Source organism: Notamacropus eugenii, chromosome 2 (genome assembly GCF_028372415.1).
Source record: "Notamacropus eugenii isolate mMacEug1 chromosome 2, mMacEug1.pri_v2, whole genome shotgun sequence".
In the NCBI taxonomy this organism is placed as follows: Eukaryota; Metazoa; Chordata; class Mammalia; order Diprotodontia; family Macropodidae; genus Notamacropus; species Notamacropus eugenii.
In genome coordinates, this window is record NC_092873.1 from 350891539 (window position 1) to 350915975 (window position 24437).

The following is a 24437-nucleotide window of genomic DNA, read 5'->3' on the forward strand; positions in this document are numbered from 1 at the left end:
GTTGGCAGGTCACCTCATTGACCCCATGAGAAAGCAATTCAGGTGCTCTACTGCTCCCTGTCCTGAGACATCTATAGACTTGTGCCCTTGGACTCAAGATATCCAGAACCTTCTTTTATTACCATGCATCCTGGGGTAGGATATAGTTACATTCATAGCTTGGCCTTCCCTCTCCCCCAATATTGAGATGGTTGGAAAAGATACACAAAGGTTGGAAGAGGAATCCCAATCCACTTAGGCATCTATCTGAGGGGTGGTTAATGATGTCTCCCTCCAGCCTTAGCATTATTCTCTAAGGTCTCTGAATGGCCTCTCCTTCAAACCAAGACATTTTAGTTGACTGGCACCCAGTCTGTAGAGAGGGGGCTGGTTTACTTAGGCAGTTAGGTATAGGGCCTAGGGCACCAGGGAGATCTTGGGTATAACTCCTGACTGGGCCAGTTAACTTCAGAGAAATCCCAACCTGGAACCCTAATCCTAACTAGCCATCTCAAATGTGCTGTAGATCCCAAGAGGGCCTGGGTCAAAGTGGAGTGGCACAGTATCATCTGTCCCTACTACTAGGGAGACACTCAAAGCATGACCTGCTGAAGAGGATCACGAGCATTATTTTGGCCTATGGAAGATGATACTAAGACCAGTTCCATAAATATTCCCTGCTTAGTAGGCATTGGTGTGTGGAGAGTGAATACAAAAGATGCAGAAAGTGGACTCTGACTTTGAAGGGCTTAGTTAGGGAGAAAAGGTGGAAGATAGAGAATGAAATGTGGCAGGATAAAATAAAGTGCAAAAATGAAAAAAAATAAATCATTCTTTACGTTTATTATGTTTCATGTATTAAACAGATAGTGTTGTAGGGAGTCCACAGGAGGAGTTATTGGGGAGAAATGTGTAAGAGAGGAGATTTGAACTGGGTTTTAAAGTGAGTAAACTTGCTTCATATTACAGAAGTAAATTTTGTGGAATATAAAATAAGATGGGTAGCTAGATGGCAAAATGGGTAGAGCACCAGGCCTGGAGTCAGGAAGGTTCATCTTCCTAAGTTCAAACCTGGCCTCAGACACTTGCTGTGTGACCCTGGGCAAGTCACTTAACCTTGTTTGCGTCAGTTTCCTCACCTGTCAAATGAGCTGGAGAAGAAAATGGCAAACTACTCCAATATCTTTGCCAAGAAAACCCCAAATGGGGTCACGAAAAGTCAGACACAACTGAAAGAACTCAACACCAGCAATATGAAATAAGACTGAATAGAAGAAACTTTTGAAACTTTATATATACAAAATGTTACATGGGACTGGATTACAGAAGACCTTGTATTTGAATGCTAGGATAAGAACTTTGGACTTGAGCCAACGGGCAATGGGAAATCATCACGGGTCTTTGAGCAAAGAAACAGAATATGATCAAAGCAGAGTCTTAAGAATGAATGGCTATTCTGCCATTTTGCTTTAATGACTTCCAGAGCAAAGGGGGAAGGAGTAGCTAGGGAAGTTCTAAACCAGAAAACAAACACAAAAACCCACGGGGCTAGAAACTAGTCACCTCTCATCTGGAAGGTTTCCCTACTAGAGGGATGGGAACTAGAAACAAGAATTGTTCCCTGGAGCAGATTGGGAGGGGTGTTTCTGGGCTGAGACACAGCTTAGTACAAGGTAAGAGATAGAAGAGGGACAGTCAGACAAAGGAAGCTTTGAGCAGCTGCGTCTGGCAGGAGCAGAGCGGGTGGGCTGGGGTACAGGCCTTGTCTTCTTACTGGCAAGGTGCAAAAGCCTTGAGCTGAGCCAACTCTGGACACACCTTGTCTCCCATCACAGGTGGCCAGCAAATGGAAGCCAGTCTTGACGTTTCCACATGCATTTCCATAAACTAAGAGCTGGAGATTTAGGAGAGCTTTGGTATACGAGGAAAGCGAAGCAAGATGCTTTCAGCCACAAATACAGAACTAAAAATGACCGCACACTTGGCAAGACCCACTGCTGGCTGCCTGGGAGGCGAGTTGCTTGTCGGGCTGAAGTTGTCTATATTTGATCTTAGGACATTTGGGAGAAGCAGTGGAGTTCAAGTTGTGCAAGAGCCTGAGCTATTTTCTCCATTCTTGGGCACAAATAAACAAAGGGTGACACCACAGCGTTAAGCTTTGGCATACAGATTGCACAAGGTGGAAAGGGGCAGGGAGTCTCTACAAAGAACATTTTTGCCATGGTGTACTCATTTCTTCCTTTTCTCAGGGCATCTGTGTACCTTCATTAGCACTTGCTAAAGGATACCAGAGAATTCGGACAATAGGATTGCCCCTAGTGGCAAGAATCTGGAGGAGGTCATGGAGACTCCTTCCTTTCAAGTCTGGCTTAGGCAACGTGGTACATGGAAGAGGGAGGCTGGAGGAGATGTAAGAGCTCTGTTGGGGTTTGTTTGTTTTTTCAGTATTAAAACTCCATAGTTCCCATCTTGTAATTTCTAGGCTAACAAACTCTAGCACTTGCCGAGAGTCCATTGCTTGGCAAAATTTCCAAATTTTATTTCCACCATGTTACAGTTTCAATGACCAGCCCAAGGCCAAAGGGTAGCAAAGGCAGGATTGAAATGCAGGTGATTCCTGCCTCCTTGCTTAGCACTTTTTCAATTAGACAAAGCTCTTATAACTGGAGCCTCCCTGAAAAACTTAGTGCCACTGCCATTTGTCTTCCAACTTGATAATTTTTCAAGAAATAGCTATTGGAGGGTAGTAAAAACTAGCGAAAACGAGCCCTAGATTTAGCACCAAAGGTTCAGATTTCAGTTTTGCCACTTACCTGTGTGACCTTAAATAAAGCATTTAATCTCTCTTGGCTGTTTCCTTGGCTCTGAAATGAGGGGGTTGGACTTGATGACACTACTGTTCAGCTCTGAATCTACAATCCTAACTATTCCCAGTAGTCAAGAGAATTAAAGAATCAAAGTTACCTTTTAAAACAAGCACACTATCATAATAGTATTTAGAAATGGAGAGGACCTTTACAGAGACATCTTGTCCAAATCTCTCATTTTACAGAGGAGAAAACTGAGGCCCAAAATGTTGTCTATGGGAGAGCTGAAATTCGAACCCAGATCCTAACTCCAAAACCAGCATCTTCTCACTGCATCACACTTTGCCTTCCTCCTAAGACAGACAACTTTAAAGGTCTGCTCCTGAGTGAACTTTAAGGGATGGTACTTATTTTTTTATTCTTTTCCTGTACTCACTTAGGAATGACATGTAGCACTAAGACCAAGAATACAGGATGTACTATGAAGTGGGCCATCCAAACCCACATAACATGGTAAAAACCAAAAAAACCCAATGATTTAGTACTGTTTCCTGGCATCCCAGTGCAGAGGAAAGAATACTGAGTTTGAGTGAAGTTGGGGTCTCCAAAGCTGAGTCCAAATCTTGGCTCTAACTCTGGGCCTCTCAGGTTCCCCTCCTCTTACAAAATGATTAGGCTGGATCAGATCACCCATAAGGTCTGTTCAAGCTCCAGTTTTGCTCCTATGGTCATATACTTAATCCCTCTTAAATGGGGAAGAAGAGGTAAAGAGCTCTTCTGGCTCTAGTCAGAGGTCCTGGGTTCAGGTTCTCTACCATTTACTGCCTGTGAGACCTTGGGAAAGTCCTGTGGCCTGTTTCCTGATCCGGAAAATGAAGGGGTTAGACCAGAAGAAAGAAGTATGGGGGCCTAGCACAACCAGCCTTCCCTTCCTACACAACTATACTAAATCTATAGATGTTAGGTCAAAGCCACCATCTAGCAAAGGGCAACTCATCTCATCCTCCTCCTTTGAGGCAGCTCACTCTTATTTTCTCCCATGTTAGCTTCAATGACCAAACCAAGTTCAAGAAATTTGGGAAAACTATGGTCCATGGGAATTAATTGATTTACTCAAGATCACAAAGTTGGTGGCAGAGGTATCCTGTCTCCCAGCTCTAGTCCAGGGTTCCCTTACCTTGAGGGTTCATGAATAGATTTCAAGGGGCCTATTAATTTGGATGGGGAAAAAAAATTACATCTTTAGTCTCAGCTCTGAAATGGAGGTGAATTTCAATTATGAATTATAATGGTATTCTAAGAAAGGGTACATGGGCTTCATAAATCTGCCAAAGGGACTGATGACATAAAAAAGGTTAAGACCTAAAAAAATGCTACTTAGCCCAGGGAAATAAACAAACAAATAAATGAATGAATAGATGTAGGGAAGGAAGGAAGGAAGGAAGGAAGGAAGGAAGGAAGGAAGGAAGGAAGGAAGGAAGGAAGGAAGGAAGGAAGGGAGAAAGGGAGAAAGGGAAAGGAGGGATGGAGGGAGAAAGGGAAAGGAGGGATGGAGGGAGAAAGAGGAAAGAGCGAAGAAATGGAAGGCCAGAAAGGAAGAAAAAGAGAATGTTTCTCTATTTGCTGAATATATCACTTTCCTTTGCTCCATTAAGTCCAAGCACTAAAAACCAGTGATCTGTTTTGGAGAATGGGACTCTGTGTAGTATTACATAGCAAAGGACAAATGGGAAGACCCATCACAGAATCCAAACAGCTTGCCTTCCTCCTAAGATAGACAATTTTGTTAATAGGTCTAACTTAAAAATCTCACCTTAACAGTCCTTGAATTCTGGTGTATTGGAAAAAGCTCTGAACTTGTAATCACAAAGACTCAGAAAACTTGAGCCCTGATTTTGCCATTTATTAGCTATGTGTCTTGAGAAAGGCATTTCCCTTCTCTGGACCTATTTGCTCATATATAAAGTGGAGTTGGACTAGATGATTTTTTTAAGTCTCTTCCAGCTGTAACATTTCATGACCTGTGAAATTCAAATTACTGATTCTTTATTTGAGAAAGAGTTATTCTCTCATGCAGAAGTGAAAACGGTGTCCAGCTTTGAAGATGACAGAAGGAGATGAAATCCCCACCCTAAAGAGGCTATGAAAAATAGAAAAACCTTGTTTAGGGACAGATACAGGAGGCCTAGAGGCACAGCATACAGAACAATGGCAGAAAGACTCTTATTTTTCAAACATTGCCCCACATCCTAGCATCAACAGAATCTTCCTGGCCCATATCAGCTACACATTTAAAGAAGAAACAAAATGCCCATACTTGTTGGAAAGGGGGAGTGCTAGTAACATCTTTTGTCTTTTCCAGGAGAGAGAGGCAACGATAATAACCACAACTGCTAACACGTATATATCGTTTACTATGTACCAGACGCTGCGCTAAGCACTTTACAATTATTGTCTCATTTAATCCTCCCAACCCTAGACAAAATGGATAGAGAAATAGAAGGCACTTAAGTGGAAAGAGCACCAGAAGCCTGGAGCCATGGGTTCATTCTCAACTCTGCCACTTTCTACTGGTGTGACCATGAGTAAATCACCTCTCTTTGGGCTTCCCATCTACAAAATGAAAGCAGTTGGACTAGATGTCCTGAATTTCTTCTACTCAGCTCTAAATCCATGCTTCTGTGAGCAAAGTGGTAGGATGGGTAGGACCTATTCACCCTATTTCCACCCAGATTAAACTAGTGAATTTCAATGATGAGGGCAGAAATCAAAGAACTAAAAACAAATCTTACCCCACTGGTCACAAGGAGTTTTATCTCAAGATCATTAGGGCATGGTGCTCAAGTCATGGTTCATTTCCTATAGAAGTCAGTCACACAGGGAAAAAGAAAAACACAAAAACTTGTTTTCATGGTCATAGACTTGATTCTTCCACCCTTGTCAGACATCTCCCAGATGTAGAAAGCTAGGTGAGAGGATACATAGTCCTTGGCACAACCTCTACCACTGGAAAAACAACTGAAAGTGTGTGCTCTGCCAACAGGAGACCAAGTACCATCACCTTCAATACATAACACATCAGTGATCCCCAACCAGCCCATATGAAAGCCTCAAAAAGAAAGAAGACTTTTGAGCAGAGAACATGCTTTATTGAGAAATAGATACAGAACTGCACATTCTACCACATGTGGAAAAGGGTTCAGCTTCTGTATAAGACCTATACCCCTCAGGAGAAAATCCCCAGCCAGCTTGCTTCAGTAATTGACATTCTACAGTGACAGGGAAGTTTGGGGCTGGGAGGGAAGGGAGGGGAGCCGCCACTGAGCATGCTTGAAACCAGCCCCCCACAAACCCACGGTGATTATAAATAGTGTATAGAAGTGACAGGAGCAAGGCACGACTGACCACAGGTTAGGGGTTGTGGTGAGGGCTCCACATCAAGACAACAGTATTGCAGGAGACCAAGTTGGCAAGGGGGACATGTCAAACATCAAAGGCTGCTCTGAGATAGCACATATGGAGACTGGTGAGAAGTGAGCCAGAATGTCTCATCCTCTCCCCGAATCACTTTAACAACATCAAAAACAGAAGTGAACTGTAGACCAGAGAAAGAGCAGGGGAAGGAAGGTAAGGCTGGGGAGGGTAGCATCTGGGAAGGGGTAAAAGCGCTTCTGTTCTCAAAGAGTATGAGGTGCTGCCGCCAGAGGAGCAAACTCGCCATATGCTAGAGGAGGCTGCTATTACTTTGACTGGCACGGCCACAATGGCGGCAGCAGACAAATGATTGTTTAGTCATTTTCTCCTCCTCTGTGGTTGTTGTGACAAAGTTAATGCAACCAGTGTGAAAGGAAGTATGTTTTGCACGTGCTCCCACCAGCATTTGCTATGACCCTACAAAGATGGGCAAAGGACTGTCCTGGGCCTGAATGGTACTGGAGGGGAAAAGAAGTGCGGAATAGAAAGAATAAGCTAAGACATGACATGAAAAATGAGCACTGGAAATGGTCTTGGGGACTGCCAGCATGAAAGAGGGCAAGGTCTGGAAAGGCCATTGTTTCTGCTCTTTGTCCCAGGGAACTTCCCTGACAGTGTGGTAGGGAGGCCAACGTTCCCTCCCCTTCATCAAAACAAGTTACCTTCCCTGGAAGTGGTCCCAAATTAGAGCACAAAATCACCACGCGCTGCTAAACTCGTCCTCTCCTCCATCTTGCACTGGTGCTTAAACTAACCCCCAGCCCTGGTCAGCCTGATAGGGATTTCTTAAAAGGGGGGGAGGTGGAAGTGTGTTAGAAGTCCTTAAATCAAAACAAAAGAGCTAAGAAGGTCAAAAACAGGGTGAAAATGCAACATGACTTAACCGTGGCCATCTCCCCCACACTCTGCATCTTCACCTCCTTCCTGACCCTCTGAGAGACTGGGGAACCGTCAAGGTGAAGGTGGGAGTAACCAGGTTCAAAAGGGAACAGGAGTGATCCTGCTCATCAACCTGAAGGGGAACTATTACAGACAGTTTAAAGGACACAACACAACCCTGTAAGGCTTGAAACATGAGGGGGGAACCAGTGACTGGACAGGTACAGTACCGCATCCGAACTCCTTGGGTCAGTGCTTATGTGGGAGCTTCAATCGAGTCCAATACAGATGCATTCCAGGCAACCTCACTGAGGCCGAAACAATAGTTCCTCAGAACCAGCGTCTGCATTTTACACAAAGGGTTGGAGCCAAGACAGTCCCAAGGGGGAATGACCTTCCCAAAGGATACTGTACATGCCAATCACAACAGCAACAGAAATGGACAGACATCCCAAGGGGGCTTCCTACTGCGGGGGTTCGCTGGCTCAGGGATCCACAGCCAGTTTAAGTTCCTTTGGGAGGGGTCCATTTCAAACAGCTGGGATCCATGGTCTTATTGGTGTTGGATCTCTTTGCCTCTTTGGCTATCCACTCATCGATCAAGTCCTGAGAGAAGTAAAGAACAGAAAGAAACAGGGTCACCAAGGGCTTCCCACGTACAGCACCCACAGTTCAGAAACCGCCTCTAAAAGGATCCCGATACTCAACATGTGTTCAGACTTTCTGCTTTGTGCAGCACTTTCACAACCTTCATCTTTATCTGATTCTCACAACAATTCTGTGGGGTTGGTACAGTATCATCCCCACCTTACTAATAAGTCAAAAGGTTTCACAGAAGCTGGTCACTAATAGAATCCAGTGAGACAAAAACCTAGGTCTCTTCACTCCCTCCACTTCCCATTCCAAAGCTTATTCAAAACTTGAGGAGAAAAATCAACCAGAAGTCCCCTAAGTATAATTAGATTCTCTCTTGTAATCTAAAACCATTTTTTCATGTTCTGACCTCAATGAAGACAGATAAAAAAAAATCAGTCACCTTTCATACTAAATTAAAAGTCATGGATGAGTAAGGACAGCAAACTAAACCATCTCTAAGAGACCAAGGGTCCATGGCAGACAGATTCCCTGTCAAAAGATGCCATCATTCAACAGCAAAGTTTCCTATCCCTATGAGATAGAAATTCTCCCAAAGCATAGCCTGGAGCTGTGTAACTCACACTGGTCAACACACAGAGGGGCCTAACAAAAAGGGAGGAGGCAAAAGTCAAGAACTGTAGTAAGCTAAAGAAACGAAGACTGAAAGAATTTCTATGTCTCTCCTAAGGACAAATCCAGCTATTGTCAGGTAAAATTCCACAACTTGTCCCGCTGAATCCCAAGATACAGACTGCTCCACCCAAGCAGGTGAAAAGAACAAATTCTTACCTGTCTTTTTAGAACCAGGTGTTTCCCTTTCCAGTACTTGAGCATCTGAAGGGCCTGCAGAGTACTCACAATGTCCACAGGGTTCACAGCAGTCTCCTGGCTGATCTCTGTAACATAAGGTTCCATCAAGGACATGAGCACAGAGAGAGGAGGACCACTATCATCATCACCATCCCTTCCTTCCTTACACCTCAAATGTCATTCAACTGGACTCAGAATCATGCCTTTCATACTGAATTCCAACATGTCTGAAGAACAGAAAGTTGTGGCCTTCATGTGAGTTCTGAAAGCTGGTACAGGAAAGAGCGGGCTACAAGTGAAAGGCAACAAGTGAGGTATCTCAACCTTAGCATCACTATCCGGGGACTACTGTACTCTATTTTTTCACCACAATTAGCACATAGTTCATGCAGTCAAGTGCTACAGAAGACTGTGTTAGCAGATCTGAACAACAGGAAGAAAAATCTACCTTCTGGAGGCTTTGAAAGCATGATGTACACAAGTGGCTGGCCATCCAGATGTGGAAAAGCAGCTCATGCAACCAACAACCTTCACAGAGAACTCCAAATGTTGGCCCTTAACTTTACAAGTTTATAAAGCTGCAAGGGCCCGGGCGGAGGCTGAACTGGATAGCCTGAAAGGCTCCCTCTATTACAAAGCTAAGATCCCATATGCTCAGTGCTTACCTCACCTTCCTTGCTTTAAGGGAGACTCAAACACAGTGGAATCCGTGACCTTCCTAGGGTCACATGCCTGTTAGATAAAGATTAGGACAACTCTGCTGTCAGTCACTAACCTCTGCTGCCTTAGAACTTCACACATTCCAGAAGCCTACCTTTTATAGAGATTTCTTTGCCTTGAAAATTATGTAAATATCGAAGCAGCACTTCTTTCCAGTAACTCCGGTAGCTGATGAGGCCCAAATCAGACAGTGGGCGTTCTGGGGAGCCAACCTTTTCTTCTACTTTGGAGAGCAAATAACCTGCCAAGGAAAGCAAAATCTTCATTGACTGACTTCCTAGACCTGAATTCCCCAGTGGTGACACAAGAGATAACATGATGCCTTGGAACAAATTTATGAATAATAAATACAGTCAACCCAACCCCTCACTGGGGGTGGGGGAGCAGGGAACCATCTTTCTGACTCTTCCACTTGGACAGAGATAAAACAATCAGGCCCTGGTTAGCCAATTACAAGTACCTACATTTCTGACCAAAGAAAACAACTTGGTGGGCAGTGAGTATTATACACTATTATGTTTAAATACTAATTAGTATATCTAACCAAGAGTTATAGTAGGCCAAAAATGCCACTATCGCCTCCCCTGAGCACAACTAGCTGCATGGCCCTGGACAAGTCACCTAATACCTCTCATCTCAACAGCTCTCAGATCTGTTTCCACGTCTGTGAAATGAGGATGATAACAGTACCCACCTCACAGAGCTGCAGCACCAAATGAGATGACAGATGTAAAGTATTTGACAAGCTTTAAAGCACTATGTAAACATTAGCTTTTATCAGTAAAATACCAGAGCCCAGTAACCAGCTGCCTTTGGAAACAAGGTTACAACAGCATGAATGCTGACGAAGGATGAGCCCACTCCAATGTCCCCAAGGAACAGGTGACAGCACATATTCTTTGTAGGGTACTTTTCCAATATTCCTGCCTTCCCCACCTCTATGCATAAAGGTCGAGTGTTCATCAAATAACTAGATACCACAAAAATCTCTCACAATGGACATCCCTATTTTAACACTCCTGTGTGTATCCTGTCTCCATCACATTGGGAAGATCCTGAAAACAGTAGTGAAACCGAGAGTGTTGGAAAAAATGATCTCAAAAGTCTCTTCTAGTTCTAAAAGTTCCCTGTGATGCCTGTCTCCTCCAGCCTTTGATCTTAACTACAGCCAGGTCTCAACACAATATGTGCTCAGTATGTGCTACGTGGACGGACATTTCAGCGTTACCATGAATCCAGGAAACACACACAAGCACGCACGCATGCACACACTTACTGAAGTCAATGAGCATCTTGCCATAGCCTTGTCGCATGTACTGAGGCATGGTGAGAATGCAGGAAACATTGTAATTGAGGAATGAATTTTTTTCCTGAAATCAAGAGGAAATATATCAGAAAATTACAGGAGTCTAAAACTAAAGGAGTCAGCAAGTTGGCTCAAGTCTGCCATGCCATACGCATGAGGGAAACAATGTTCACCAAGGAAGAGCAAGGCCTGTTACCCGGCTAGTTGGCTAGCCCATTCCATGATGGCACAAGTCATTAATCCAGGGGTTTCCAGTGGTTGGAGACTTAAGGCTTCAGCTCCATCATCAAAAAAGGGCTGACTCTGGCCCTTTTGCATCATGTAGTGAGTGGGGGTGAAGCCGTGCAGACTGATGAGTCAGCTAGCTACCCTCATTAAAGAGTAGCTTCAAAAGGAGGCAGCCTACCAGGGAGAGGGCGATACAGACAGTAATTCCTGTAGCCTGGATTTCCCTCGAAACTGGGAAATCCAAATGTTTGAAGGCTGCATTTGGTTTATGCCCCCTAAGAAAACGATAACACTGTCACAAAGAAGTCTAGGGCAGTCCAGCTCAGGAACTGGATGGCAGCTCTCAAGCTAAGACCACAGGGAGAGCAAAGATTGAAGAGATGTTCCCTCCCCACCAACTCCTTCCCCACAAAGATATGCACTTGTTAGTTACCAAGCAGTAGCCCTGGTCCAGGTAACCCTGGCAAGCACATCCTGAAATGAGGGAATGTGAGGGTCCTAATAAAGAAATGGACATTTTTACTACACAACCTCTGGTATGTCTCTGTAGGAAGAGTTGTGACAGATCCTGAGATAGTTCCACAATTCCAAGATTTAGTAAATGATATATGGTTAACATCAGATACCTTCTCCCAATAATTAGACGCATAATTCATACCAAGTCAGAAATACTCCTAACCTTGGAGAAGTACCCAATCAGGTGACAGCCAGTGTTGTCAGCTTCCGTCATGACATAGAAGAGGAAGGGCTCCACATCATAATACAGCGTCTTATGGTCCAGGAAGAGTTTGGCCAGCAGGCAGAGATTTTGGCAATATATCTGAAAGCAGAGAGAGATAAGAGGGACTATGACTCATCAAGACTGAAGCTAAGACCCAACTGCTTCAGTTATGCCTAATGAAACAGGAAGATGGACATCCTGGTCACATGTCCAGGAAGTGCCTGCTATTGGGGTAGAAGGTCCAAAGCATGATCAACATGGTGAGAAGGAGAGAGCCACAAGCTAGGAATGCCATCACAAAAGAGATCTTCATATATCCAGTCCCAGACTCTTTCCTGAGCTCTAGTTCCATATCTCTAATTGCCCAGAGGAAATTTCAGATTAGATTATCTCTGAGATCCATGTCTCACACTCAAAATAACCAGAACGGAATTCATGTTTTCCCCCACCAAACAATTCCTCTACCAAAGTCAATGTTATCCTCCTCACTCACTCTATACATCCAATCTCTTACCATTTCTACCTCTACACCATCTTTAGTATCCAACTGGTTCTCTTTCCTCACATGGTCACCATCTTTGTTCAGGTTCTCATTACCTCCACTTAGATTACTGCAATGGCCTCCCTATCTCCAGTCTTCCCAGTTCAATTCATTCTTCTCACTGCTACCAAAGTGATGTTCCATAATCATAGAACTAACCCCACACCTCCCTTACTCAGTAAACACCAGAGGTTCCCTATTACCTCTATAATTCCATATAAACTCCAGTTTGACTTTTAAACCCCCCCACAACCTGTTCCCAACCTATCTTTCTGGCTTCATTATTTATTAGTCCCTTTTCTACACTCTAGAGTCCAACCAAACTGGCTTTGTCTCTGTTCCCCATCTCCAAGCCTTTGTAGCCATCAGACATGCCTGGAATGCAAGTCTTTCTCCCTTACCTCTAAATTACTGAATTTCTCACTTGCTTAAAGATACAACTCAGGTACTATCTGTTAAAAGAAGCCTTTTCTTAATCTTTCCATCTACCAATTGCTAGTGTCTTCTCTCCCTAACTATCCTGGATTTATTTTCTATACATCCTACTTACATTCCCCTGAAAGACTGTAAGGTCCTTGGGAGTAGGAAGTGTTTCATGTTTGGCTTTGTATCTCTAGCACCTAGCACATAACAGACACTTAGCAAATGCTTGTTGATTCAGACAAGAAGATACAGTAAAAAACAGGCTCAGAATCTCTAATATTTGGTAACCTTGAGGGCAAAGGGAAAGTATTAAGGTCAAAGATATAAAACAAGAGAAAGAAGGGTGACCATTTGGAGAAGCCTGCCCACACCAGCCCAGCCTACTTCCATAACTACTGATATGTTCTACAACAACTGAAGTAGGTCTTTGGTGTGGTATACTATTGTGTTCATGGGGAGAGAGTCAGAGTATCAGAGTCTCTTCTCTGTCTGGGGGGTGCATTATCTCCTCTTTTACCTTGTTCTTCTTGCCATCAACTTCAAACACAGAAATGGAGCCTTTACGATAGATCTCATCTCCTGGTGGATGCTTCCATACGCATTTTGCCTATAAGAAAAAAGAAATTCCCATTAGAACTACACTGCCCCTCCAAGTTTAAAGGGAACACTGAGGCTGATTAGTTGAATTGACTGAGAGTTAAGGCTGGAAGGCAGCTTTAGGAGAACACTGACTGCCCCACAAGAGAAGAGCTCTCTTTTAAGGTAACAGCTCCTGAAGTTACTACAAACCCCTTCTATTTTTGCTGCAACATAGACTAAGCTTTCTGGCACCATTTCCATCACAGGAGATTAAAATCACCCACTATGTAAATAACAGCTAAATACCCCCAGAATAATGTAAGATCCCTCCTGCCAATAGGAAATGCATAAGCAGCTTAGCTCTGGCACTTTAAAACTGCCAAGTACTTTACTATCACCTTTACCAGCAACTTCTCATGCCCACCTGAGGAGGCAGGTTCCCCATTTTTCAACGAGGAAACTAAGTCAGAAGGTAATCATGTAATTATTAAAAGAAAAAACCCATCTTGGTCACAAGAAGAATTAAAAGCAAGTCCTTCTTGTGGCTCTCAGAAAAGATGACAATCCCATACTTGGAAACTAGTTTGGAAATACTTAGGAGTGCCCCTGACCACTAGGGGGCACTAGCTCTCCTCTTTTCTTATCCTGAGTCCAACATTCAACAACCCTAACCACATAGTTTGGGTACCATAGATACTGGGTCTAAAAAGGTTAAGTAGGAATAGAATTTTTAAAGTTGAGTCCCATTTTAAAATATACTAGAGGAGCTTGACATTAAAAGGAAAAGGCATTCTTTCTGCAAAATAAAGCACTGTGCCCTTATTTTTGTATAGCATGGAAGAGAGGAAAGAACACTAGACTGGGGGACAGATCATCTGGCTTCTAGTCTCAGTTTGGCCAGCTGTTAGTTCTTCTACCTGCTATGACTCTGGGAAAAATCACAGCCTTTCTCCCTAGTTCCTCAACTATAAAATGAGGGGGCTGGCCTAAATGACATCTCATGTTTCCTCCAGTTCTAATATTCTGGTTCCAAACCCAAGGTTACTTCTGCTCATATATCCTCTTCCCTGTAGGCTATTGTCAGCCTCCTTCATAGTCCAAGAACTGAGCTATGAGGCTCTGGATTATCTAGTCAGAGAGAGGGAGAAAAAGGGCCATAATATTATCATCACACTGAAGAAGGGGTTTGGAGGAGGGGGGTAGGGGGGAAGAGGTGTGGGTGACAACCAGGAGAGAGGACATCATGAGAAGCAGCCTGGATCGCCATCATCTGGGAGTGTTTTAGGGGCAGATGAGAAATGTCAAAGGAGGGTACTGCCCACCCCATTCAACCTCCTTCTCCCACCCATGAGATACTTTAATTATGTAAAACAGGTTTATTGTCAGGACAATACAAAGGGTATATATAATATATGTAAATATATATATATATAAAATATAATTTCAGAAATAAGAAGAGCCTCCTCAAACAACAGTTCCCACAACTCTCTGTGTTGTTGGAAATTTCTTTAAAAGGAAGTGTTACCTATGCTATCAATTGCAATTGCTACATTAGAAGGTCTTACGTTTTTTGTGGGCAAGTACTACAGATAGATTATTAGGAAGAGACAGATGTGTTGCAACATAAGGTAGCAATTAAAACATTTAAAAATTTCTTTTTGAAAAGACAAAACATTCTATCCTGGAATTAGAGATGAGAAGTTAAAAAAATACAGATACCTGAGTTAATGTAGTCATGTATGATATTCAGTCAAAATATAAATGATACCAAATCCTTTCCTATTTTTAAGGAAGAAGATGTATAAAAAGAGGCAGGGGAGAATAAAACACATTATGCTGATTTCACAGTTTTCCCACAATCTGACCCAATTTTTAATATTCAACTGTGTGTGAACAATAGAAGTGGGAGACAGAGATGCTTCCGGTTCAATGCCTTCCTTCACTTGTTAAGTGGATTAGTGAACAGAACACTAGACTCCACTAGACTTGGTTGGAGTCAGGAGTCCTGCCTCAGGTAAATTCGGTAAGCATATCAGATATTGTGGACAAATCATTTAATCTCACCTCCTTGGCCTCCTCATCTGGAAAATGAGGATAATAACAGCACCTAGCTTGCAGGACTGTTGAAAGGACACAAGTGAGATAAATATAGGAAGTGCTTTACAAACCTTAAAGAACCTGAGTGCCACTAACTGAACCAAGCAAAGTAACTGTGCCCATGTATGTCTGTGTGTGTGTGTAAGGAGAGAAAAAAGGGAAAATAATCAGATCAGGAAAGGAAAATAAACAATTGTAGATTATGAGGAGAGTAAACAGTTTCCTCAGGCACTACTCATTGGCAACTATGTTACAAACGGCATACTCCTGGGGTCTTATTAGCTACATATTATATTATCTGTAGATTTCAAATGTCCAGACCTTTTATTAACATAAATAATTTAAAGTTGGCTCTAATGCACCTACAGTCTGTAATACAGTCCCCAGAAACCACAACCAAAGTTTATAGATTGGTCATAAAGAGGTTTACCATGTGTCGACGAAGTATTGTTTGGCTCTTCATGTATTTGAGACAGAATTCGCACATGTAGAGCCGTCCCAGGCGTGCGTACTCTTCTGGGTAGGGTGAGTGGTACCAAGTATCTAACTCGTATCGGCCAAAGGCGATTGTTTTAATCATATTGCTGCCCTCTGTGATTTGGCCCTGCAGCCGCAACTTCTCCTGTACCAAACAAGGAAAGGGAAGCCAGAGGAAGATTGGAATTCAACATCATCGTAATCATCAATATCAGAAAGCCTACAACCACATAACTACACTTAACGCTGTGCCTATGCTGCCTATATTAAGTGGCCGTTTGGTAAGTGCAGACAGATTCGTTGACGTGGACAAACGTAATTGGCTGACTATACACATATGGCATGTGGATATCATCTTTCCATTTATATCACTACAAGTATTTTATTTCAATCTAACATTCCCTGGGCATCGGAATGAAAGGTCCTTGTATTACTGTGAACCAGATGAAATGAACCAAAATGAAATATAAAAGAAGGTCCAATGACTAAAAGATCACCAACTAATCCAAAACCTAAAATGATTCTGGATTCTTGGTTGTTGAATTACCCCCAATTACTTGAGAACTGACTGTAAAAAATAACTCTCAGGTCCACCCATCTGTATGTTAAGGTCAATATGAAAAGGAAAGCAAAAGAAGTAAAAGGTGAGCTGTGGGAGTTCCAGTCCTAGAGAGTAAAGCCTTAGAAAATGAGCACCTTTCCTTTAACAGCTTAATGTTTATTTTTTAGTGCTGGAAAAGAGAAAAACTGCCCATGTGTGTCTGTTTTGGTTTGGACCTGTGATTTCACCCTTATGGGGAAATCCCAATATGGAGGTTACTGATCCTTGCAGAGATGGACCACTCCTTTGTAAATTACTGTCCTAGGCAAACCATGATTCCAGAGGGCTGAAGATAATCACGATACACATCTTTTTCCAGAGAGGTGATGGATTTAACATGCAGAATGAGTTACATTTTTGGATGTGACCAGTGCAGAAATTTATTTTGCTGGACTATATGTATGTGTTATGAAGGTTTTACTTTTCTGGTCTTTTTTGTTCAATGAGGGAGAGAATGGAGAAGAAAAAAATCACTAAAAATAAAAATGAAATTTTAAATTAAAAAATCTTCTATAATAAAAAAAAAAGGAAGAGTGTGACCGAGAGCAGACATAGTAGGCCTTTGGGAAGACTTATATGAACTGATGCTGAGTGAAGGGAGCAGAATCAGGAGAACATTGTACACAGTAACAGCCACAGTGTGCAAGGACTGTTTCTGATAGACTTAGCCCTTCGCAGCAATGCAAGGACCTAAAACACTTCCAAAGGACTCATGATGCAAAATGCCATCCACATCCAAAGAAAGAACTATGGAGTTAGAATGCAGAATGAAGCAGACTATTTTTTCCTTTGTTACGTTTTGTTCTGTTTTATTTCTCTCCTGGTTTCTCCCATTCATTTTAATTCTTCTATGCAACATGACTAATGTGAAAATGTATTTAATAGGAATGTATGTGTAGAACTCATAGAAGATTGCATGCCATCTTGGAGAGGGAAGGGAAGAAAATTTGGAATTTATGGAAGTGTGTTGAAAACTAAAAACAAATAAATTAATAAATTTGGGGAAAAAAGAAAATTAAAATATGTTCTCTGTAACACTGAAAAAAAAGTAGTACGCCATGAGAATAGTATCCAGATAATCAATGTCATTAGGACAATAACAAACAGATCTAGAAAAAGACAATGAGCAATGACCGATAATGACAGAAAAGACAACGAGCAAGAGATGATCATGACAGAAGAAAAAGAGGAACACTAACACACCATTACACAGCAGTATGGGACCCTCTAAAGGGAAAGGTCCAGTCCTGCACACTTACAGTCCCTGCAGCACCACAAGAACACTCCAACTCATAAGGACACAGACACCTCCATTCAGGGACAAGTGGCCCTACAGAGCTAGCTAGTAATACCCCCCAAAGGCATCACTGGATGTGCCCAGCTTTGATGGTTCATAAAAATCCTGAATCATGAAGGAAGAATATCAAAGATAATTAAACACAGGAAAGAGGAATGGTCCCCATCTTACAAAAGGCTGTGTTCCAAAAAGCTGTAGGTAAATTTGTTAGCATATAAACGTTTTTTTTAATAACGTTTTTCACCAATTACATGTAAAAACAATTTTTACATTCCAGTTTTTTTAAGTTCTAAGTTCCAAATTCTATCCGTCTCTTCCTCCTCCCTCTACTTCCCCCAGCTCCCCTGAGGATAAGCAATCTGATATATGTAAACTTTAGAAGGCATTTTCCTACAGAAACATACTGGTCAAAATGTAAAACATCCATAAAGTATAGTAAGATCCTAAAAATACTATTTTACCATTGGTATTTAAAACAAAGCATAATACTTTCTATAGAAAAATACATTCAGAGTTCCACCTACTAAAAAAGTATCTTTCTCTCCCAGTGCAATGAGAAGAGGTATTTCTCTTGGCATCCTTTCTTTCCCTTCCCCACTCCTACCCCACCCAAGCCTCTAGTCCAGGGGCATACATTAAATTTAAATTTTTTCAATATATTTTAAGCCTAAAAGAATTTTACACTAAAATTAATTTGGGGAAATGCAAATTTAAAGGATTAACTGACACGCATCTAGAAAGAAAATTCCCGAGAAGAAATGCCTCCTTCCCTACTTCTTCTGATAAGTACAGAATTATAATGGCACAAGTTATTAAATCAATCTTATTAATACAAATTAAAATCACATTAAAATTATGATTTGGTCCTCTAAAACTGCTTCTATTTGGAATGTTATATATTTTTTTCTATTAGTGACATTCCCAATTAATAAGACCCAATCTCTTTGCAGTGAGTCAGAAAGCAAGAAATACCCCTATTCCTTTGGGGGGAAAGTGAAATGGCTGGTATACATGCACATTCTCCCCGCCCCCTAAGTACTTCTTTGTGCCTCTTCAACCCAAGGTATTTTCGTAACGTATTTTGATGTGTTGGTTTAAGAGTTTGGATAGCTTTTATTGCTTAAGATAGAACAGGAAAAGGGTACTTGACAGTATCACTAAAGAGGTACAAAAGTGAACTACCATTGGTTCAGTGATGCTCCTCATTGTTGACATACACTGTCTATAATCACACAGTTGTTAAAGGAAAAGTGCTAACATAAGGTTAGAGAAATCTTTTTGTAAGCAGATGAAGAAATGGCATTTGGAAATAATCCTTTTGGTGTCGTTATGATGGCATTTTACCTAATTCCAAGCCAATAACTAGGTCCCAGATCTAGGAGAGTAGGAAGAGTAGGGAGAGTAGAAGGTGAAAGTTAGTTCTAGACACTTCCTTGATTGTACTTAGAGACTCCAGAGCTCAGAAACTAATTCTTACCAGGAGATAACTTCCAGTCCTATAAGATGATCCTAACACTGACATGATGAACTAGATAAAAAACTTGAGACTAGCAGAACAGAATCCCTTCCTCATTAAAACAAAAAATTTAAGGGAAAAGCTTTGGGACTATGGTCAGATGTCAATCATATTGCCCCATATTTAAGAACAGCCCTAAGTACAAGAATCATTTTGAATCAACTTCATGTATCAAGTTTTTAACAAGGACAAAACAGGGAAATGACTTACTTTACTTAAGTTCCCAAGTAATTTTCAGCTAAATTACAGTAGCTATGATACAGTAGAGAGGACTGGACTGGGAATCAGGTGATCTGAATTTGAATAACTTTTTGCTCCCAGCTAGCTGTAGGGCTTTACATAAATCACTTAATCTTTCTGGACCTCTATTTCCTCATCAACAAAATGCTCTAAGGCCCCTTCTCATGTGGATATTTATAACATTTTAGATAGAAAAACTCCCCACTAGACTTCACTGTCACAGTCTGACTTAAATACTAAAGTGACAGGAGTTGAATGAGGTGCTTTGGAGTCATGAAACCTGAGCTCTGCTACTTACTCACAGGCTCAAAAATCTAGAGCTAGAAGGGACCTCAGAGGTCATCTGATCCAACCTCTTCATTTTATAGATGAGGAAACTAAGGCTCAGGGAGCCTAAATGACTGACCAAGGTTGAAAAGCTAATAAATGTCAGAGATGTGACTAGCCTTCTGACTCCAGAGGCTCTTTACTACCTCTGCAACCTAAATAATTTCACCTCTATGGGCCTCAACTTCCTCAACTGTAGAATGAAGGAATCGGTCTAGATCATCTCTAAGGTCACTTCTAGCTCCAGATATGCAATTCTTAAGAGTTGGGGAACCTGTAGCATTCTCCAGGTTGGGGTGATGGAGAAGGCGAGGGAATGGAAAACACAGATGCTGAAGTGAGGCAAGAATGTGAAGTTCTGGAAGGACCATTGTACAGCCATGGTCGGGATGCTCCCATGATATGCTCCTACTTCTAGGATCATAGCAGGTAACTACCAAGCCATAGGACTGGCTTCCAGATGCCAAAGTGTTGAAACGTGAACAAGAAGGCAAGTAAGGAAGCCTTTCCCAGCAATGTGGCTGCTAACACAAAGCTGTCTTCTTTACATTTTCAGCAGAGTCTATTAGGAAATTCCTCCCACTATCCCTCATCCCCATGAAGACAACAGGAAAAGGGAATTTACTTCACACTAAAGTGAAGCTGGAACTGTTGGAACACACCTACTTTTTAAAGTATATATTTTTAATCTCCCACAAAAATTAATTATCAGAATTTTCTTAAAACTGCTAAAAATTCTACTGAGGGCATCAAAACTAAATTGTGAAAGGAATATTAATGGAAATCTTAACAAAACAGTACCTTGGAAATATATAATTCTGTGGCAACAGTAGATTCAGTAGTGAACAACAAAATTTTTATTTTAATAAGAAATGTATTTCTTTGCCAAAGGAGGAAAATCAGAATATGAACGTCTGTTTCGGCTTTGGATTAAATAAGCCTCTCTTCACTCATCAACGTTTCCAAGTACCCTTCCCTTCCCTTAGTGGCCATTCGATTTCCTAGGGGGCTACCAGGGGGTTACAAGACTCACCAAATCCTCTGAAGCTCGAGCTTGTGCCCTTCGGAAAAGGTCCAAGTCATATTCGCTGGTCAGGTTTTCCAGAAGAGGTTCCCGGGTGCTTCCATAGGTCTGTCTGTGCTCCTAGAAGACACCAGATGACAGCATGACACCTTCAGGTTTCTAGTCCTTGGACCCACAAGCCTTCTCAATCCAAGTCTGCCACAGTCATAAATAATCGAACTTTCTATTTTTCAAGGGCCTTATGATTTTACACCATGAGCTAGCTATGTCACCCCCCTAAGTGATTCTGGAGAAGACAGACCTCAGAGGCAGTCGTGGGGGAGAGATCAGAAAAGGCCTCACATAACAACAGTTCATGAGCTGAGCTCTGAAAGGAACCAGGGATTCTAAAAAGCACTGGTGAGAAGGGAGTGTGTCTCAAACATGAGCGAACACCTGTGCAAAGATTCACAGACAAGAGAAAGAAGAGTGTGTGTGTTGAAGCCATGGTGTGAAGGGCTTTAACTAACAAAGGACAGTGTTTGTATTTGATGTTAAAGCTAATGGGAAGCCAACTTGAGTGTTGATGGAGCAGACTTATGCTTTAGGAACAACAATCTGGCAGTTGTGTGAAAGATGAATTAGAAAAAAGAGACACAACTGAGATAGGAAAAGTAATTAGAAGGCTACTACAGTAGCCTAGGTGAAAGTTGAGAGTGTCCATTCAAGAGGGAAAAGATAACCAAGATGCTGTAAAGGTGGAATCAAGCTTTAGCAACTGACATATATTAAGTGAGGGACTGAAGAGGACTCCAAGCTTATGAACCTGGACAACCACAGGATGGTGGTGCCCTTGATCACAATAAGGAACTGGGGCAGAAGAAGAACTTTGGGGAAGGAGGAAAATAATGAATTCTGTTTTGGATCGCTAAGTTTGAGCTACTTAGAATAAATAGAATATTTATGTCCAATGGTCAGATAGTGATATGGAAGTGGAGCTAAAGAGAAAAACTAGAGGTGAAAACACAACTATGGAAATCATCTGCATAGACATAACTGAGTTACCAAACAAGAAAGTACAGAGATAAAAAGAGAAAGCACCTAAGGCAGAGACTTGAGGTTAGAGGGCAGCACATGGATAACCCAGCAAAAGAGACCAAGGAGCAAAATCAAGAGAGAGCAGTGTCATGAAAACCTAGGGAGAAGGGAGTATCCAGGAGGAGAGGTGGTCGACATTGTCAAAATCTGCAGTGAGATCAAGAAGGATGAGGATTGAGAAAAGCCATAGGATTTGGTGTGAGATCACTGGTAATTTGGAGTGAGCTGGTTCAGTTGAATGATGAGATGGGAAAGAAGACTGCCTAGTGTTGAGGACAGAGTGAGAGAACAAGTGATAGCAATGAGTTGGGACAGCTTCTTCAAGAACTTTGGCTGTGAAAATAAGAGATAGAGGACAATAGCTTAAGAGAATGACACAGTCAAGAAAGGATTTTTTTTAATGCTAGCAATGACTTACACTGATCATTCACAGTTCATAAGATCCAAACACCATTTTCACATTGTGTCCCACTCACCTTCTTTCCCACCATCAGCAGCCCTAGTATTGAGTATAATAGTAACTTCTGCTGAGTTTCAGTGGCATTGCATCCACACACTTTTAGGTAATTTCAAAAAGAAAATACATTAAAGCAAGGGAAGCCTAGACCCAAAGATATCAAATGTGCTCACAAAGTTTTAGTAAAATAACGCATTTAATATCTTACCATATATTTCTCTTTTTGCTCTTTGCTCAGTCCAGAGTTCCTCTTCTTCCTGAGCTCAGCCACCTTCTCCTTATACCGAAGCTGTCTTTCTGTTGGTGCCTAGAAAGGAGCAGAAGAAAACTCTGAAGTTAAACAAATTCAAATTCGGAATCACACTATACCATGAAGATATGGAATACACTGAGGTGGTATCCAACCAAGGGGATAACTGTGTATAGAACAGTTACTATGTGGATCTCTGTGGCAAATTTTAAAATTCTAAACTGGTGTACCTGTGCATATGCACACAACACACACACACACACACACACACACACACACACACACAGATAGATAGATATGCACATACATAATAAACATACATATGCACACATATACAGATACAGATGCACACACACACACACACACACACACACACACACACACACACACACACACCCTCTCATTCTTCCTCTACTATCATTTAGAACAATCCTGGACTTCATTCCCAGCTATGATCAAATAATCACCTTTTCTTCCCATGACCTCAATATTACTTACTCCTGGCTCTCCAGCTAACTCTCTGATAAGTGTGGTCTCTGTTCTTCTTCTCTCTAGTTTCTCCTTTGGTTGGATCTAATTCACTCCCACAGTTTCAATCATCACCCTTTGTATGAAGATGACTCCCAAATCTCTGTCTTCAGCTGTAATTTTCCAAGTACTTGATGGATATTTCCAGGTGAACTTCCTAGTGATACCTTAAATTCAATATGGCCAAAAGATGCCATCTTCCATTCAAAATATTCCCTCCTAACTTCATACATCTGTTGTATTCATCACAATTTTCCTCAGAACTTTGGGGCCATCTCTGACTTCTGCCTCCCTTTCGCTATCCTTCCTGCAATCCTGTCAAATCTACCTACATTAGCACTTGTATTTTGTTTCAACCATCCTAGTTTAGATCATCCTCACTTCTCAAATTAATTGTAAGAGCAGTCTAACTGGTCTTCCTATTTCCAATCCCTTACCTCAACATTATATCCTTTATGTCAATACCAGAGTAATTTTACAATGTAGTTATCCCCTCCACATCATGGGGGATAGGGGCATGGTGCCCCCACAATCTGGAAAATCTATGTTAAATTTTTTGGCCCTCCCTTTATATCAGAAGTCTGAATTATTGTGGTATTAAAAGATAAAATATGTTGATATTACACAATACCATACACATATCTTACATATTTCTGAGATTCTAAACTTTCTCTGTCATCTGTTTTTTTGTGTCTACAGCTTCTGCAAAACCCCAAAAAAACTGATTTAATTTCTTATGCTGACCCACGATACATTGCAACTGTAATGGGGAAAGTTGTGATGTGGAAAGGATAACTGTATTTTATGTATTTTAATCTCGCTGATAATTTTACTTCCTTGTTCAAAAACCTTCTAATCTCTCTATGGCCTAGTGAACAAAATACGGACTCTTCAGCCTGGCCTTCTCCAATCAAGCTCAAAACTATTCCTTCAGGTCTACCTCATAGTACCCTCCTCCTGCACTGCACCCTTCATTACATCAGTCATGCCAGGCTATTTGTCCCTATCACATACTTCCCTTCCCTCTTTAGCCTCTGTACCTTTTTCATACTCTGATTCCATGCCTGAAACAAATCCAACACATCCTTTCCTAACCCCTCACCCCCAGAACCCCAATCATCTCTGCTTATTGACATCCTTCCCTTCCTTCAAAGTATAGCTCAGATATCACGTCTTGTGTGAAACCTTTCTTAATGTTCCCAGTTAGAAGTGATCCAGCTCTCCTCTGACTGCTTTTGTTCTTGCTTTTTAGTTTTCTTATACACTTAATCTTTTTCTAGCATGCATTAGTTATTTACATATAGGTCTCATCTCCACTACTAAACTCCAAGGTCTTCAAAGGCAGGACATGCCTCATTTTCATCTCTGTATTCCCAGTTCTATACAGATTAATAAACGTTTGCTGAAAAAATCTGCCATCTATGCTTTCATCTAGAAAACTAG

General features: G+C 41.6%; 1 protein-coding gene across 2 annotated transcripts in view; it reads right to left on the minus strand.

Moving 5' to 3' along the window:
- Nucleotides 1–5913: 5913 nt before the first annotated feature.
- Nucleotides 5914–24437, minus strand: part of KAT7 (lysine acetyltransferase 7) — a 30589-nt gene continuing 12065 nt past the window's right edge. For both annotated transcript variants that reach the window (XM_072646100.1, XM_072646099.1), the window contains 9 exons: nucleotides 22425–22523; nucleotides 20692–20802; nucleotides 15631–15822; nucleotides 13042–13131; nucleotides 11519–11659; nucleotides 10582–10675; nucleotides 9400–9546; nucleotides 8565–8671; nucleotides 5914–7745 (listed from right to left, as the gene is read on the minus strand). In XM_072646100.1, the coding sequence (XP_072502201.1) occupies nucleotides 7644–7745; nucleotides 8565–8671; nucleotides 9400–9546; nucleotides 10582–10675; nucleotides 11519–11659; nucleotides 13042–13131; nucleotides 15631–15822; nucleotides 20692–20802; nucleotides 22425–22523 (1083 nt within the window). In that variant the 3' untranslated portion in view covers nucleotides 5914–7643. The remainder of the gene's footprint in view (nucleotides 7746–8564; nucleotides 8672–9399; nucleotides 9547–10581; nucleotides 10676–11518; nucleotides 11660–13041; nucleotides 13132–15630; nucleotides 15823–20691; nucleotides 20803–22424; nucleotides 22524–24437) is intronic.